The sequence below is a fragment of the Helianthus annuus genome, chromosome 17 (assembly GCF_002127325.2).
Source record: "Helianthus annuus cultivar XRQ/B chromosome 17, HanXRQr2.0-SUNRISE, whole genome shotgun sequence".
NCBI lineage: Eukaryota > Viridiplantae > Streptophyta > Magnoliopsida > Asterales > Asteraceae > Helianthus > Helianthus annuus.
The window spans coordinates 28,969,566-28,985,472 of NC_035449.2; the positions used below are offsets into that span (position 1 = coordinate 28,969,566).

The 15,907-nt window shown below is 38.4% G+C and overlaps 1 protein-coding gene and 1 long non-coding RNA gene across 2 annotated transcripts; one reads left to right on the forward strand and one right to left on the reverse strand.

The window, feature by feature from the left end:
* Positions 1-278: 278 nt before the first annotated feature.
* Positions 279-1,052, reverse strand: LOC110925306. The gene is made up of 2 exons (XR_002584468.2): positions 695-1,052; positions 279-545 (listed from the first exon to the last, which is right to left on the reverse strand). It is a non-coding gene; the product is annotated as an uncharacterized LOC110925306 (long non-coding RNA).
* A 5,445-nt stretch (positions 1,053-6,497) lies between these two features.
* Positions 6,498-8,968, forward strand: LOC110923936. The gene is made up of 3 exons (XM_022167988.1): positions 6,498-6,634; positions 6,751-7,985; positions 8,094-8,968. The coding sequence occupies exons 1-3, from the start codon at positions 6,498-6,500 to the stop codon at positions 8,966-8,968; spliced, it is 2,247 nt and encodes a 748-aa protein (XP_022023680.1).
* The last annotated feature ends 6,939 nt before the right edge of the window (positions 8,969-15,907 follow it).

Genomic DNA, 15,907 nt, shown 5'->3' on the forward strand with positions numbered 1-15,907 from the left:
AGATTTGAAATAACCGAGAAGATAATTAAATGAAAGAAATACGTTTTTATAGTTTGAAATATAAATTAAAAGCCTATTACTCTAACACTTCTGCTTGCTAGAACTTCGTAACCAATAACCTTGAATTCGTTTTTGACCAATTGAAAAAATAGTCATCACCTAACGAAATGTGTTTGACATGAATGATAACATGCCATCCAACAAAATTGTACCTATTGTATACAAATTATATGCAAAAAGTTATATTAGTAATATATTGAAAAATGTTGTAGAAAAAGTAAATTAAAAGTATAACAGAGTGGTATTAGGAAAGATGAAAAGTACAATGGCGAATCTTTTATAAGGAGCCTAATTCTAGTGGAATACATCAAATGAATCGATCTTAGTGCAGATAAAAAATATTGCAGCTCTAGATTAGCAAGCTCCCAGGTTATTTCCTAAGCTATTAAACTCAAGTAGCTGTAACGAAACGAAATATGTAAGCCACCCTAAATATCCTGGTTGCTGGCGTTTAGTGGTATTGTAAGATCATCATCACGCATTCTCTATAACAAAGCCACCAAGATCGCAAAAATCATTTATAAACATTCTAAATGCGTTATAACATATGAGCCGTGTTAATAGTACATTTAAAAAAATTGTAATAAATATGTAATTATGGATATTTAAAAGGCAAGAAAGATGAATGGCTTACATAAGCTGATCTTCATAGTAGTTTGTATGCCATTAAGAAGTCTTGGACCATTGTTTATATCCATGAAGACTACACTGAGCAGTGTACAAAATAGCTGTAGCCAAGAAAGATGCGCGAACTTAGTCATCTTGTATTCCACGAGGCAAAGATCCATCAAGTATAACGACATTTGGTCTTGTTTCAAGTCTAAATGAGTTGCCTTAAGATATATTTTCATATGGGGTTGGAACTGATATTTTGAACTCTAACGTCATCTTTAAAGATCTCAATCCCCAGTTGATGCTTTGGTTTCAGTACCACCTAATTCGATAAGAAATGTTTCAATTTTTTATAAAAAAATATAGACTTGGTTTAAAAAAGCGTGAGGCGCTCCGAAGCGTTTTGGTTCCAAAAGCTTTAAGCGAAGCTTCAAGCGCGAAGTGAGAGCTTCACGTATACGAAGCGCTCAAAATAAAAATAAAAAAAATATTTGTACACATCAATATGACATATTCTACTTGTTAATCAATAATAAACACAAAAACATGATTAAAAACACACTTAACACATAAAAAAACATAACTAAAACATAAATTAAAGTCAATTATTGGAGAAAGTATGAAGAATCGATGGAGAAGAGGGAGGGAGCGGCTGAAGATGTTTACTAACGTTCTTTTTTAGGGTAGCGGGCCTCAGTTAAACCCTATTAGAGACTATTGGGCCTAAATTAAAAACCTAAATCTGAACTGATTGGGCTGAAGTGTCGCTTCAGACCAATGGCGCTTCGGGCTTAAAGCTCGCTTCAAAACGCTTCATGTGATTTGTCGCCTCAGAGCAAAAAAAAGCGACAACCCTAGCGCTTCATCGCCTCACGCTTTAAGCTCGCTTTTTTAAACCATGAATATAGTAAACGAATTCTTCATGGGTATGGGTATGTACGATACTGGTACCTCAGGTGAACTCTTCTTATCCAAATTTCCTAACTTAGTGAGGTCTAAGAGCAATATAAGGGCATTCACTTCAGTTATGTGTATATGTACATCAAATGCAATAATTTTGCGATACACACAACGAATGAAAAAAAAAAACACAAAAATATACATATTGAAACAATTAGTAAACTAAAAAAACCCCAAAACACTAAATTCGGCTTGTTATACAACAAAGGCACACAAACGGTGAAACATAAAAGTAAAAAAAATATGAAACATACCTGTGTAAATCTGAAAGCAAGATAAAAGTAAAAAAAGTATGAAACATACCTGTGTAAATCTGAAAGCAAGAAAGACAACACATACCTGTGCACCGCATTGTGAGATTGGCAGTATCCATGTTGCCCCTTTATCTATAAATATGTCAAAAACCAAGTATTATCTTCTTCATATAATATTAATAATTAAATATATTGACCTTTTATTATGAACAACACATTTTTGTACCTTTGCTGATCCTTTAAAGTATTTAAAGCAAGTGGACTATCATAAGTTTGATCAAATTCTTCATGAGCACCTAGTAGGGGATATCTATGATAACATATGCATCATATGAAACATAAACTGGCCCAAAATTAATAAAAGATATAACTTGAATTTAAAAAAGGGTACCTGAATAACTATTAAGGTCATGTATTCCTTTGCCTCAAGCTGGTGACTATGAGTTAGCTTATTACTGAAATCAAGTACTTACAAATTGCAACTTCTATAATCGGAACAATAATATACAGAAATGCAAATGCAGGATGTTAGTTTACACGCATATAATTTAGGTGATTAGCTTTCAACTTAAAGCACATGTGTAGGTATATTATATTAAGATAGTTGAGATCTGCCTCAAGTTACCCATTAGGGAAGCCATCCAAGTAATGTATTATTGTATAGGTCTCGGGCGTGAACAGAGGCCATGGTTGCATTGAAGACAACCAACTCATAGATCCTACACCAGAATTCTTATTAATAATGTCTCAAAAGTATTATATTGAATACAAAGATAATATTTGGTACTTTATATTAAAAGGTGAGAATTTAAAGTTAATAATGTCTCAAAGTATTGTATCTAATACAAAGATAATATTTAGTACTTTATATTAAAAGGTGAGAAAAATAAAAAAAAACTCGTTCATCAACCTAACCCATTACAACCCATACATAAATTAGCCTGTTTCAAACAAAACCTATATTTACTTGTTACCATAAAAGCTTGAAAAATAAAAAAATGGCATACCTCAAGTTGTTCATGAAGATGCTTTAACACATATAATCTCCAAAATTATCAAAGAGATTCACATCCATGGACCCTAAGATGTTTTTGAAATTATGATTTGAATCGATAGCCAAAATGGCTTAAGTAAAAACTCATTCCATATTATGAATTAGGTATATACAAATTAAAATTAGAAGGCATACATGGAGCATCTTGTCAAGTTTCTTTATTGCAGGAATGTTCATGTGTAGATCTATTCTTGGTTTTATCATCGTAATCTGCATATTCAAATCATATATTAGTAAACCAAACTACAAAACACATATAAATATAATAAAACATGGTACCCAAAGAAGTCAATATTTTTATTTTCCATTTAATTCGTTACCCTGTTTCAAAGCCTTAATTAAATTAAATAGAAATATCCCAAGATGGAGGCTGAGTCCATAGTCTACACGGGAAAACAAAGCTTACCTGTGAAGGCTGAGTCCATAGAGTTATATACTTATATGCCCATAAAACATGGCATGTATGGCGTGAGGGCAAGATAAATGCAACCATTCAATAAATTGAACCGAATCACATGAAAAATTTGTTATAATAACGCGATGAAAAAAGTCACGACTTAAATGGCTACCATAACTCCACAAAGAACAAAAAAAAAAAAAAAAGAATTGTCATGCTTTGCCAAATTAAATGGCTTCCAAATATTCCAAAATACTTAAAAAGAAAGAAAAATATACGGTTCCAAATAACCAAGCAAAATGGCCATTAAACTAAATAAGCAAAAGAAAGTTCAAGGAGATGGCATTCATAGCCTCTCCCTTTAGACCAACATGTATAAAAGTCGGCAAATCCATGAAAGAAATATGAGGTGACCATTTCAACTCGAGGTGCACAATGTGTACCAAACCAACCAACCTTTATATACCTCATCGGTTTAACAAACAAAGTGATCATATTGTTGATTACATACCCGTTTAAGCGATTGTTGATGGCTGCGAGATCATTTGAGGGCTCTGGTATGTATTAGTACTGATACGTGGTCGAAAACTTGTTATCGTTTGTGCTTAAGTTGATGTTTTTACATAGCTTTTAATCTTGAATAGCCTATTTTTAATGGGATTTGTGTTTTACAGGTCTAAAAGAGTTTAAGGAGCTAATCGGGAGCTAAACGGAGCACCGGGACGTGAATCGGATCAACCAGGGATGTGAAATGAACAAAACCGGGTTAATCACGAAGATTGGATGTGTTTTGGGAATGTTAATGGATTTAAAATGAATATATTGGAAGATGGCATGATAGAGGGCTGAATTACGAGTACGTGGGCGAAAACGGTGAGCAAAACAGAGCTATAACGAAGAAGTTATGAAGAAAACAGTTTCGGACGAAACAGGAAAAACTAGAGGGCGTCGGGGACGGGCTCTAGGCCGTCGCCGACGGGCTCTAGAAAGTTCCGTCGTGAAAAAATGCCCGTAAACAGCCAAACAAGCCGTCGGGTGATTTCAGCAAATGGGGAGCCGTCGCTGACGGGTCCCAGGCCGTCGCCGACGGGTTGTGGTTTCCTGAAACGCGAAAAATTGGGTATCTTTGATATAGGAACGATTCTAATTGGTCTTGGGGCATTCAACTCGGGAGTTACACTCCTTGGAAGGTTTGAATCTTGTTCTTGGAGCCACAATCACAAAACGATCACCTACCATTCCATCTCTATCATCAAGAATCATCACAACATCCGAATCACCATCTTCATTCTTCATCATCCCCAATTCACCTCCATAACCCTAGTTCTTCATCCATTCACCACTTCACCATCATCAATCATTCCATAAACCTTAATTCTCCACCATTCCTTCATCCTACAAGCTTCAAGATGACTCCATCCGCATTCCAAACATTCGGCGATCAAGTTGCATCAACCATGAGCGGCTAATCATCTCAGTTTCACCCCGGTGTAGGTAGTTGTTAATTTTAGGGTTTCAATTTGTTCTTGTTTCATCTTAGTGACAATTTGTATTTGGTTTTTGAAACTTTTGACAATAGTATTACATTTGTTACGAATTCGTAAATTGTCGAACGATGTTAAAAGTTATGACTTTGCGAAACGGTGATATGTAATTGTACGTTGTCGTTGTTAGGATTTACTTGTGTTGATTACAAAGTGTCTTTTTGTCCGTTCTTCGGGACGTCGATAGCTAGTAGCACCTAAGTCACGGTACACTAAATCCGTTAATCGAATGCAATTAAGTTGAAACTAAAACTTGTAGAAATCCTAGGTTAATAATTACCGAAACCAGGTGTGATTCCTTTTTATTATTATTGTTCTAGTAACCATTTCTTATTGCAATCGTTAATTAGTAGTGTTAATCATTCTCATCAATTCATTTAGTTAAAAATCATATTTCTCAATTAAACGAAAACATAAAAATTATTCTAGTAAGCTTCATAATCGTGACAATTGTTTTAGTTCATTCGAATCCACACACAAACCACATACTCTTCGTGGATCGACCCCTTACTACCACTAACACATTGTTAAGGGTAATTTGGGCTTATAAATATTATCTTTGACCGGAGCGCGACACTCCGATCAAATTTTGGCGCCGTTGCCGGGGAGTGCGTGCGCTTTGTGTTTGGATATTGTTTGAATTTGCGTGATTAACTGTTTAAATTGTTTAGCTTCTTTTTGCACTTTGTCTTTTTCCTTGTTACGCGGGGTGTGTTACTTGTGCAGGTTACAGGTAGTGCATGCATACGCGGAATTCCAGAAGGACTTCACCTTTAGTCTACGAACCGGAAATCGAAAGAGTCACAAGAAGAAACCTAGCAAGCCGGTTAGAAGCAACTCTTGCTTCTAACCAACCAAACACCACCACTCACACCGACTATTGAAACCGATTCGAAGGCAAACCACAATTCCAACCAAAACCCCAATCCAAACCAATTTCAATCTCGAGGAACCTTTTATCCCACCCAAAACGTTCAACCTATACCTCAAGAGCAACCGGGTGGTAACGTCAATGCTAGACCACCCACTCCACCTTTCCGAAACCAAAATCCCAATAACTCTCAACGAACACCCCAACAACAAACCCTTCACCGATAAGCCTCGTTACCCATCAACCTTGATGATCGGAATGTCAATTCCGACCGTAGAGGTAATCGAGATCGCGGCAATCCCGCGAATGAAGACCCATTTTTCAATATCGACGACTTGAGAAATGCAATCCCCGATGATGAGCCTTATAGTGTGCCCGGTTATCAATCGCCGGAACATGTAAGCATTCACACAGAAAATTCGGATGATGGGGGTTACTATGATGATCGAGTGGATGACGATGAAGGGATACATTAATAGAGGCAATGTCTACAATGCAAGAGAGTTCGAAGATGAAGAGTTTGGCTACCAAAATGCCAATTACGTTGGGGAGGATGATTATGGTTACGGGAATAGAAGGAATGATAGTTACGAAAATAACCGCCAACCACGAAACAACCACCAACGGAACCGGAATGATGGGTTTTACAACAACAACAATGCTAACCCTAACCGGATTCCTCGTTTCGTGGGAGGTGGTCATCAAGGGGGTAACCGAGGTGGAAATCGGAGAGACGATAGAAGAGATGTTGGAAGGGGTGAGAGAAGGGATGAGAGACGAGATGAAAAAAGAAATGATCGAAGAGATAATAGAAGGGATAACCGGAGAATGGATGATCAAGAAGTTAACGGTCCCTATCGTCGTCAACAACCTCCACGGGGAGTGAATGATCGTTTTAGGCCGGTGGTCACCGAAAATGATTCACCAATCGTTTGTGAGAGGAGGATGTTTGATTGTAAACCACATTACATCAACATACTTCCTCATTTTAATGGAAGGTCTAACGACGAACCGTACACACATTTGGCGGAGTTTTCTTCCATTTGCAACACTATTGGGGGGCATAACTTCGCACTAGAGGAGGTTAAACTTCGCTTGTTCCAATTTTCATTGAAAGACAAAGCGAAGCAATGGTTCCTTACACTTCCGGCCAATAGCATTCGCACATGGGGAGAAATGCAACAAGCTTTTCTGGATGAGTATTATTCAATGGCAAAGACCGACGATGCTCGTGATGAAATTAGGTCTTTTCGCCAATTTTTGGGCGAACCGTTGCATGAAGCCTTCACAAGATTTAGGGAGTTGATGCGAAAGTGCCCACATCATCAAATAGAAAAGTGGGAATTGGTCAAATGCTTTGTACGGGGTTTGGACGACAACACATGGAACCGACTTGAATCAACGAGCAATGGGACCCTTCTAAGCAACCATGAAGATGATGATTGGGAGTTTTTGGAGCGGATGAGCAAACGGTCAAAGGAAAAGGAATCGGCCGACCGAGCCAAAAAGCACCCTACCTCAAGGTCATGGCCCGATCGTGATGCAAGTTCTAAGGATCGGATTGATACGTTGGAGCGGGAATTGGCCCGCATGAAGAAGAAGGAAGTGGGTGCGGTACAATATAGCGTATGTGAAGAATGTGGTGACATCGGTCACCGGACCGAGAATTGTCAAGCCACCGTGGAGGTGAATCAAGTGTATGGGGACCGAAGGCAATATGATATGAACTCTAACACTTACCACCCCGGGTTGAGGAACCATCCTAACTTTAGGTATGGTAATGCCTCTAACCAAATGAATCCGAATTTCCAATCTGGAAATCAAGGCGGGTATTCGCACCAAACTCGCCAAAGAGGTTACAACCAAGATGGTCACGGGTTGACGAATAATCAAGGAGGTGGTGGTGATTTGAATGCAAAGATGGATGCAATGCTTTTAATGATGCAAGAGTCCAAGAAAGAGAATGAAATTCGGGACAAATCGCATGAAGCATTAGCAAAACAAGTGGGCCAACTTGCGGAGGAAATGGCACAAATGAGGGGGAGCATGGGAAAGCTCCCAAGTGACACCACGGTGAACCCTAAGCATCAAAGTTCAAGCACGGGCAATGTGAGGAATGTGCACATTAGCGCGGTAAGTCTTCTTTCAAATGATGAGGTTTGTAGTGGTGTTGAAAGCATTCCACCACAATGCGTTGATGGTGTAGTGGGAAATACAAGAGATGAGTTGGAAAGTAAAAATGAACAAGAAACGATTTCACAAATTAAAATTGAAAAAATGAATAAAAATTCTTTTTGTGAAAATTGTTTAAATCAAATTAAACCGATTAATGCATCAAAAGTTGAGGAACGGTACCCACCGAAGGATGAGAGGTGGGAAAATTTTAAACAAGCAAAAATTAATTTACCGTTACTCGATGACATTAAAAAGGTTCCGGCTCATGTGGAATGCTTAAAGGAGTTAAGCATCAAAAAACGGCACAACAAATTACCCGAACCGGTTGATTTGATATCACATGTTAGTGCCGTTCTATCGAGTGCCATTCCTCAAAAAGCTCAAGATCCGGGAGATCCTCTTATTCCAATTCAACTTGGAACCTTCAAAATTGAGAGGGCGCTCCTCGATCTTGGAGCTTGTGTGAGCATTTTACCCAGGAGTTTGTATGACCAATACGATTTTGGTCCATTAAAAAATTTTGATACTCCCGTGGTATTGGCTGATCGGACTCCCACGCATCCAAGGGGGATGGTGGAGGATGTGATTGTTAAGGTGGATGATTGCTACTACCCAGTTGAGTTTTTGGTAGTAGACTATGTTGGGTGTGTTGAGGATACCCAACCGGTAGTTATCTTGGGTAGACCGTTCTTGGCAACTGCTAATGCCATAATAAATTGTGCGACGGGAACGGTAAGCATGAAGTTTGGGGACCGGGAATTAAATTTAAATGTTTTTCCAAATTTCACTAACCCGCTCGGTGAGGATAAGTGTCCTAAAAAGGACATGAATCCAAACAAAAAGGTGTGTGCTATGGTTGGTAGGTTTGAAGAAACAAGGAAGAAAACAGTCAAGAAAAAGAAGGCGAAAAAGTCACCTCTAGAAAAGAAGAAGGAAAATGAGGTGAGGAAATTTGGACCGTTTGGCAACAAATGGTATGAATCACCGGTGGGTGATTTCGAGGAATTTGTAGGCAGCAAGCATGCCATTCGACCACCATGAGGTGGTAAGTCAATTGTTGTTGTATATTTTATTTCGCATTTCGTTTTAGTTGTTATCCGTAGTTTAGTTAGTATTGTTGTTGTTGTTGTTGTTGTTGTATAATTTTGTTTTTTCGTTTTAGTAGTTAAATGAACGTTGTGGGTGTGTTCCCTATATAACCCTCACGAGACCTACTCGTCCTCCCAAGCTATTGGGAGGTTTAAAAGGGCTTGTTGCATACGCTAAACGCAACCGTGATTCCTACGAAAGTGAGTTAGGGCTGTTATTGTTGTACATTTTTTTTCCACAAAAATCAAGGTAATTTAATGCATGATTTGGTAACACTTTCATAAAAATGGTAGAACTAAGTAGCTAACAAATTTCAATGGTTGTGAGAAGCATGCTTCTACACAAGGGTTGAAATTTGTAGGTACATTATGTTCGCGGGACAACCGTTTTATGAAGAGAAGAAGAAGATATGGGCATCAAGCGACAAAAATCAGGTGCATGCGTTTCCTTTTTACCTTGATTCTTAGTTTAGTAATAAGTGGATTGTATTTTGTATTTTATTTTTCCGGGGTGAAATTTTGGGAAGGTTAGCCATGTCACATCCCGTGTGCATTTTTAAAACTCTAGTTCTTACACATTGAGGACAATGTTTACCTCAAGTGTGGGGATGGGGGAGTAGTAAAAGTTTTCGATTTTGACCCGTTCATTTAAACACTACACATTGAGGACAATGTTTACCTCAAGTGTGGGGATGGGGGAAAATTTCAAAAAATTTTCAAAAATGTCTTGTTTCAAAAGCGATCTTAAAAGCACAAGTAACTAAGTTAACAGGGGATGGCACAACCCATTTCGTCTTTTGTCATGGTCAAGCTCAAATTAATAGCATGACGGGTATTTAGCGGGTGGTTATTTGGGAATAACTCGCCTAAAGAACTAGCATTTTATGCATATCACATACCATACCCTTATACGTGAGGTTTTGAGCTACTTTTATATCATAGATTTACATATACATGTTTCTTTGTTTGAGTGGACCATTAGCCACGTATTGTAGAACTTGCGACTTTTGATACGTTTGAGACCATAGACCGAATACAAGCACGAGAATGATTAAGGCATTAGGTAAACCTTTTCCGTTTACACCATTTATATATCCTTACCCAAAAAAAAAAAATTATTCCTTAGTAGCCAATTTTGAGCCTAACCCTTTCGTTTGACCATCCTTTAGCCCATAACCTTAAACCTTTTTGTTTTTAACCCGTGTGATGGAAATTCGATTATAGGAGTCAAGTTTGTATAGTTGTTTGTTTATTTGCATATAAAAAAAGGAGAAAAATCGGAAAATGTTATGAAAAAGACGAGAAAATTGTTGAGAAAAGAACAAAAATATGTGTTCTTAGTTGAGAAATAAAAGGCGAAAGCTTGTTGCCTTCTAGTTTGATATTGGTAGTTAGTTGTGCGTAGATTAGTTGTTTTGTAATAAAAATCGAATTTGCATCACCTTAGCCACTTTAAACTATCCTATTTCCTACCCTTAGCCTAGCCCTGTTACAACCCGTTCAAAGACCTTATGACTTGTGCTTGATATTTGTGCTCGGTGGTGGAGAATGATTGAGTTGCAAGCCTATGCGGGTACGTGTTCTAATCGGTTTTGAGCGATTAATTGATTGAAGTGCTAATACATTATACACATTAGCCAAGTTATAAGCCGAGTGGAGAGAACATTATGAGGGATGTGCATGACTTGTTAGTTTTATGGGCGGGTTAATCTTGGATAACTATTTTTTTTTGTGATTAGTCACTTCACCATTAAATATGTTGAAAATTGTAAACAGTTTGAACTTTAGTATGACAATTGAACTTAACCTTCGTCTCGGGAATGGGGAGTGTATTCGTTGTTTGACCCACGTGAAAGTGAAAAAAACAGATTTGCTTGAGGGCAAGCAAAAGACAAGTGTGGGGATGTGATACGTGGTCAAAAACTTGTTATCGTTTGTGCTTAAGTTGATGTTTTTACATAGCTTTTAATCTTGAATAGCCTACTTTTAATGGGATTTGTGTTTTACAGGTCTAAAAGAGTTTAAGGAGCTAATCGGGAGCTAAACGGAGCACCGGGACGTGAATCGGATCAACCGGGGATGTGAAATGAACAAAACCGGGTTAATCACGAAGATTGGATGTGTTTTGGGAATGTTATTGGATTTAAAATGAATATATTGGAAGATGGCATGATAGAGGGCTGAATTACGAGTACGTGGGCGAAAACGGTGAGTAAAACGGAGCTATAACGAAGAAGTTATGAAGAAAACAGTTTCGGACGAAACAGGAAAAACTAGAGGGCGTCGGGACGGGCTCTAGGCCGTCGCCGACGGGCTCTAGAAAGTTCCGTCGTGAAAAAAATGCCCGTAAACAGCCAAACAAGCCGTCGGGTGATTTCAGCAAATGGGGAGGCCGTCGCCGACGGGTCCCAGGCCGTCGCCGACGGGTTGTGGTTTCGTGAAACGCGAAAAATTGGGTATCTTTGATATATGAACGATTCTAATTGGTCTTGGGGCATTCAACTCGGGAGTTACACTCCTTGGAAGGTTTGAATCTTGTTCTTGGAGCCACAATCACAAAACGATCACCTACCATTCCATCTCTATCATCAAGAATCATCACAACATCCGAATCACCATCTTCATTCTTCATCATCCCCAATTCACCTCCATAACCCTAGTTCTTCATCCATTCACCACTTCACCATCATCAATCGTTCCATAAACCTTAATTCTCCACCATTCCTTCATCATACAAGCTTAAAGATGACTCCATCCGCATTCCAAACATTCGGTGATCAAGTTGCATCAACCATGAGCGGCTAATCATCTCGGTTTCACCCCGGTGTAGGTAGTTGTTAATTTTAGGGTTTCAATTTGTTCTTGTTTCATCTTAGTGACAATTTGTATTTGGTTTTTGAAACTTTTGACAATAGTATTACATTTGTTACGAATTCGTAAATTGTCGAACGATGTTAAAAGTTATGACTTTGCAAAATGGTGATATGTAATTGTACATTGTCGTTGTTAGGATTTACTTGTGTTGATTACAAAGTGTCTTTTTGTCCGTTCTTCGGGACGTCGATAGCTAGTAGCACCTAAGTCACGGTACACTAAATCCGTTAATCGAATGCAATTAAGTTGAAACTAAAACTTGTAGAAATCCTAGGTTAATAATTACCGAAACCGGGTGTGATTCCTTTTTATTATTATTGTTCTAGTAACCATTTTTTATTGCAATCGTTAATTAGTAGTGTTAATCATTCTCATCAATTCATTTAGTTAAAAATCATATTTCTCAATTAAACGAAAACATAAAAATTATTCTAGTAAGCTTCATAATCGTGACAATTGTTTTAATTCATTCGAATCCACACACAAACCACATACTCTTCGTGGATCGACCCTTTACTACCACTAACACATTGTTAAGGGTAATTTGGGCTTATAAATATTATCTTTGACCGGAGCGTGACACTCCGATCAAGTACTCTCTCCAATACACGCGTAATAGGTTATAGATCCATGAGAAATTAGAGCACCTATCTGAGCATAAAACTATGTTATTATGTTTATAAAAACTATACCTTTTGTAAATAGAGTTAAAATAATATCATTAACCTTTGTTGACCGCATTGGAGAGACGTATACATTATGCACCGCAAATACCTTCTTGGGGGACATATCAAGTAGACTCGGGATACAGATACCTTATGTGAGCCAGGGCATGGACCTAAAAATTCCAAGTCAACGCGTTAAAAATATATTATGATCAAGAGTAATAAAAGCACATAACTGGTACAAACATATTACCTCCATCATGATTGTTTCTGAAATCTTATTGGTAGTTTTAGCAACCCCTGCCAATGAAGCAAGTTCTACCAACAATGGCTACACAGCAAGAATGAATATTTCACTATAATTTATATCAACGTGATTCTACCTTGGTTTTTGTTGCCAACCCATCCAAAAGAAGTAAATTGTCAAGTAATACAAAAGTTCCAAGATCTGGAAAAAAAAGGTTGACAGATGGCGATACCCCATTGGACCAAGAAAATGCCCTGTCATCAACAAACATAGCATGGAAAACTTGAGGTTTACAATGTGGTTGCTTTCTATGGTTGTATATGATTTCATTGAAGTTAAGCTTAGCTGGGAAATCTGTAGTTCATGACCATAACATCAATTAGTGCTAGTTAACATCTGAATGTTGCCACGGAGTTGTCACATGTGTGTAATATTGATGACCTTTGCACATTAGAACCAACCAAGCCATCGAATCTAAGTAAATCAAACATATTTATCAACATGTGAAGCCCCATACTGTTTTATGCTCCTGCAGGTTAAAAACATAAAACAATATTACAATAACTGATACAATGATAAATTAACAAAAATGACAGGTTTGTATTGTACCTGTAGTAGAACATGTCATTGTAGGTTAAACACTTCCCTAGTAAAACAAAATGCTTGCATCTCACGCCTTATAGAACCAAAACTGTACTATAGTAGAAAATACCCAAGGTACTGGAGTTCTTCGTTTAGGGTGAGAGCTCAGTTATATCAAATTTGGGAAAATTTTAACAAAGCTAAACGTCTAAACTATATTTGAGTCCTAAATTTATTAATAGCTTAATTTTCACTCCTTTAAGAGAACTCAGAAAAGTAATTATTTCACATTGACAAATTTCGTATTTAAATTTATCCTTCTTGTCAAATTCTCCTTTGTATAATTCTAAACATGCCCTGGCAGATTATTAAAAAAAAAACTAAATAAATAGACTTTGGAACCAAATACAATATATATCAAATCCATGGATATGGATTTTTGTAATTACCACAATTCATAATGAATTTTCAAAATGGCTAATACTACATAACAAATTTGATATACTAGATCTCAAATCCAAAACGTAGCTCTTAAATAATCAATGGAAACAAATCAAAGGAAACAGTTGCATAATCATGAGCTTTGATATATAATAGTAAAAAGTTTTAGAATCTCATCCAAAATCGCAATAATAAACTGACAAACAAAACTAGAAGAATGAGAGATGGAGCTTACAATTTTGGGAATCATGAAAATGATTTTTTATTCTGTTCTGACCCTTCAACCGGAGACGTCGATTTTAAACGGCAACATCATCATCCAAAATTGTGATTTCGGTGAGCTATAGATGAATCTGAACGATTTGATGGAGATCAATTCGATCTTTGACTGTATTGATAGGGAGATTGAAATGATGGTGTGGGTAAGGATCTGCTATAGAAAGATTGATGTCGGATTGAATGAAGGAAGAAGAAAAAGAATCAGAGAAGAGAGAGGAAGAGAAACCCTAGGTCGGCAGAGAAGAACACGAGAGCGATTTATGTGAAACTGATGAAACACAGGTTAACACTGAGGTCAATATGTGGGATTGTCTCTTCTATGAGTTCAGTCTCCTTCTCTGCTCATCGAATGACTATGTTCCTGCAAAACAGCAACACCGTTAGCTCGTTAAGAGGGGAATATGGGGGTTTCCCTCTTAACCAGGCTCTGGCGTGAGAATAAGTACTGTTCTGAGGTGGAAAACAGTGTGTGTATAGTGTGAGAGTATAGAGAGTAGAATAGAATCAACCTGAATGATGAAGGGTCCTATTTATAGCCGGAGGGTGAAGGAGGGAGGAGCAACATTGCCAGCTGCTATGGGGCGCCAGCTGTCCGACCAAGAGGAATATCCTCTTGGTCTCCTCTATTGTGGTCAGGGTAGTGGTACACGTGGCGCGCCCATATTTGCTCATGCTGGAAACGTCGTACCGCTGATATCGGTCTGCTTCTTGATTTGTTACAGGCCTACATGGCGCTTGATGAATGGTGACACGTGTTGTCCTTTTTGTCGGAGGGAGCATCTTTGGTGCCACCTTGCCATATTCCAGAAGCTTCTAGAAGCTTCTGGATTCGCTTGCTGATGTATACGCCATGTAGGATGGAAAAGTGGTGTGGTCCTTGCCATGTAGGCAAGGAATTGGGACCATACCTCTTCAAGTCCCCCCAGTCCAGTGTGCCTTCTAGTTGAGTTGATCGTCTAGGAGGGATTCTAGACTTTTAAGTAAGTGGTTTCTGTTTGATGCATATTGCTTATCTTGCGCTGCTGATCCGAGCGGATTTGCAGCGCATGGTTTGTTGGTGGCTTGAAAGAGTTGAGCCAACTGGATGCATGGCGCATGGTATGTTGGTAACTCTTTAAAGTTGAGCTAACTGGACGCGTGGCGCATGGCGTGCTGGTAACTTTTCAAAGTTGAGCCAACTGGACGCATGGCGCATGGCGTGCTGGTAACTTTTCAAAGTTGAGCCAACTGGACGCGTGGCGCATGGCGTGCTGGTAACTTTTCAAAGTTGAGCCAACTGGACGCATGGCGCATGGTGTGTTGGTAACTTTTCAAAGTTGAGCCAACTGGACGCATGGCGCATGGCGTGCTGGTAACTTTTCAAAGTTGAGCCAACTGGATGCATGGCGCATGGCGTGCTAGTAACTTTTCAAAGTTAAGCCAACTGGACGCATGGCGCATGGCGTGTTGATGCCTTCTGAAAAAATGGTTTCCTTTCTTGGAAAGAGGACAACTAATGTGACTGTCTGGTGTCCCTGTCTTGTCGGAGGTGAACAGTTCGCCTTTTCAGTGGTGTCAGTTACTTTTCTCCACGTTGTCATGTGTGTACCGCCTACTTTCCCGAAAAAAGAGGTGACGGTTTCTCTTCCTTGTGACGTGTCACTTCCCCGTTGGTTGTCTTTCTGTCTTTCTGATGGCCCACTACCCATCGCATTAAATGCGATGGGTATAAATATATGGCGGTTCTCTTTACTTCCTTCACTTTTCAAAATTTGAACTCCGGTTTTCTCTCATATTTCTTCATCTTTCTCCTTCTTTAAAGTTC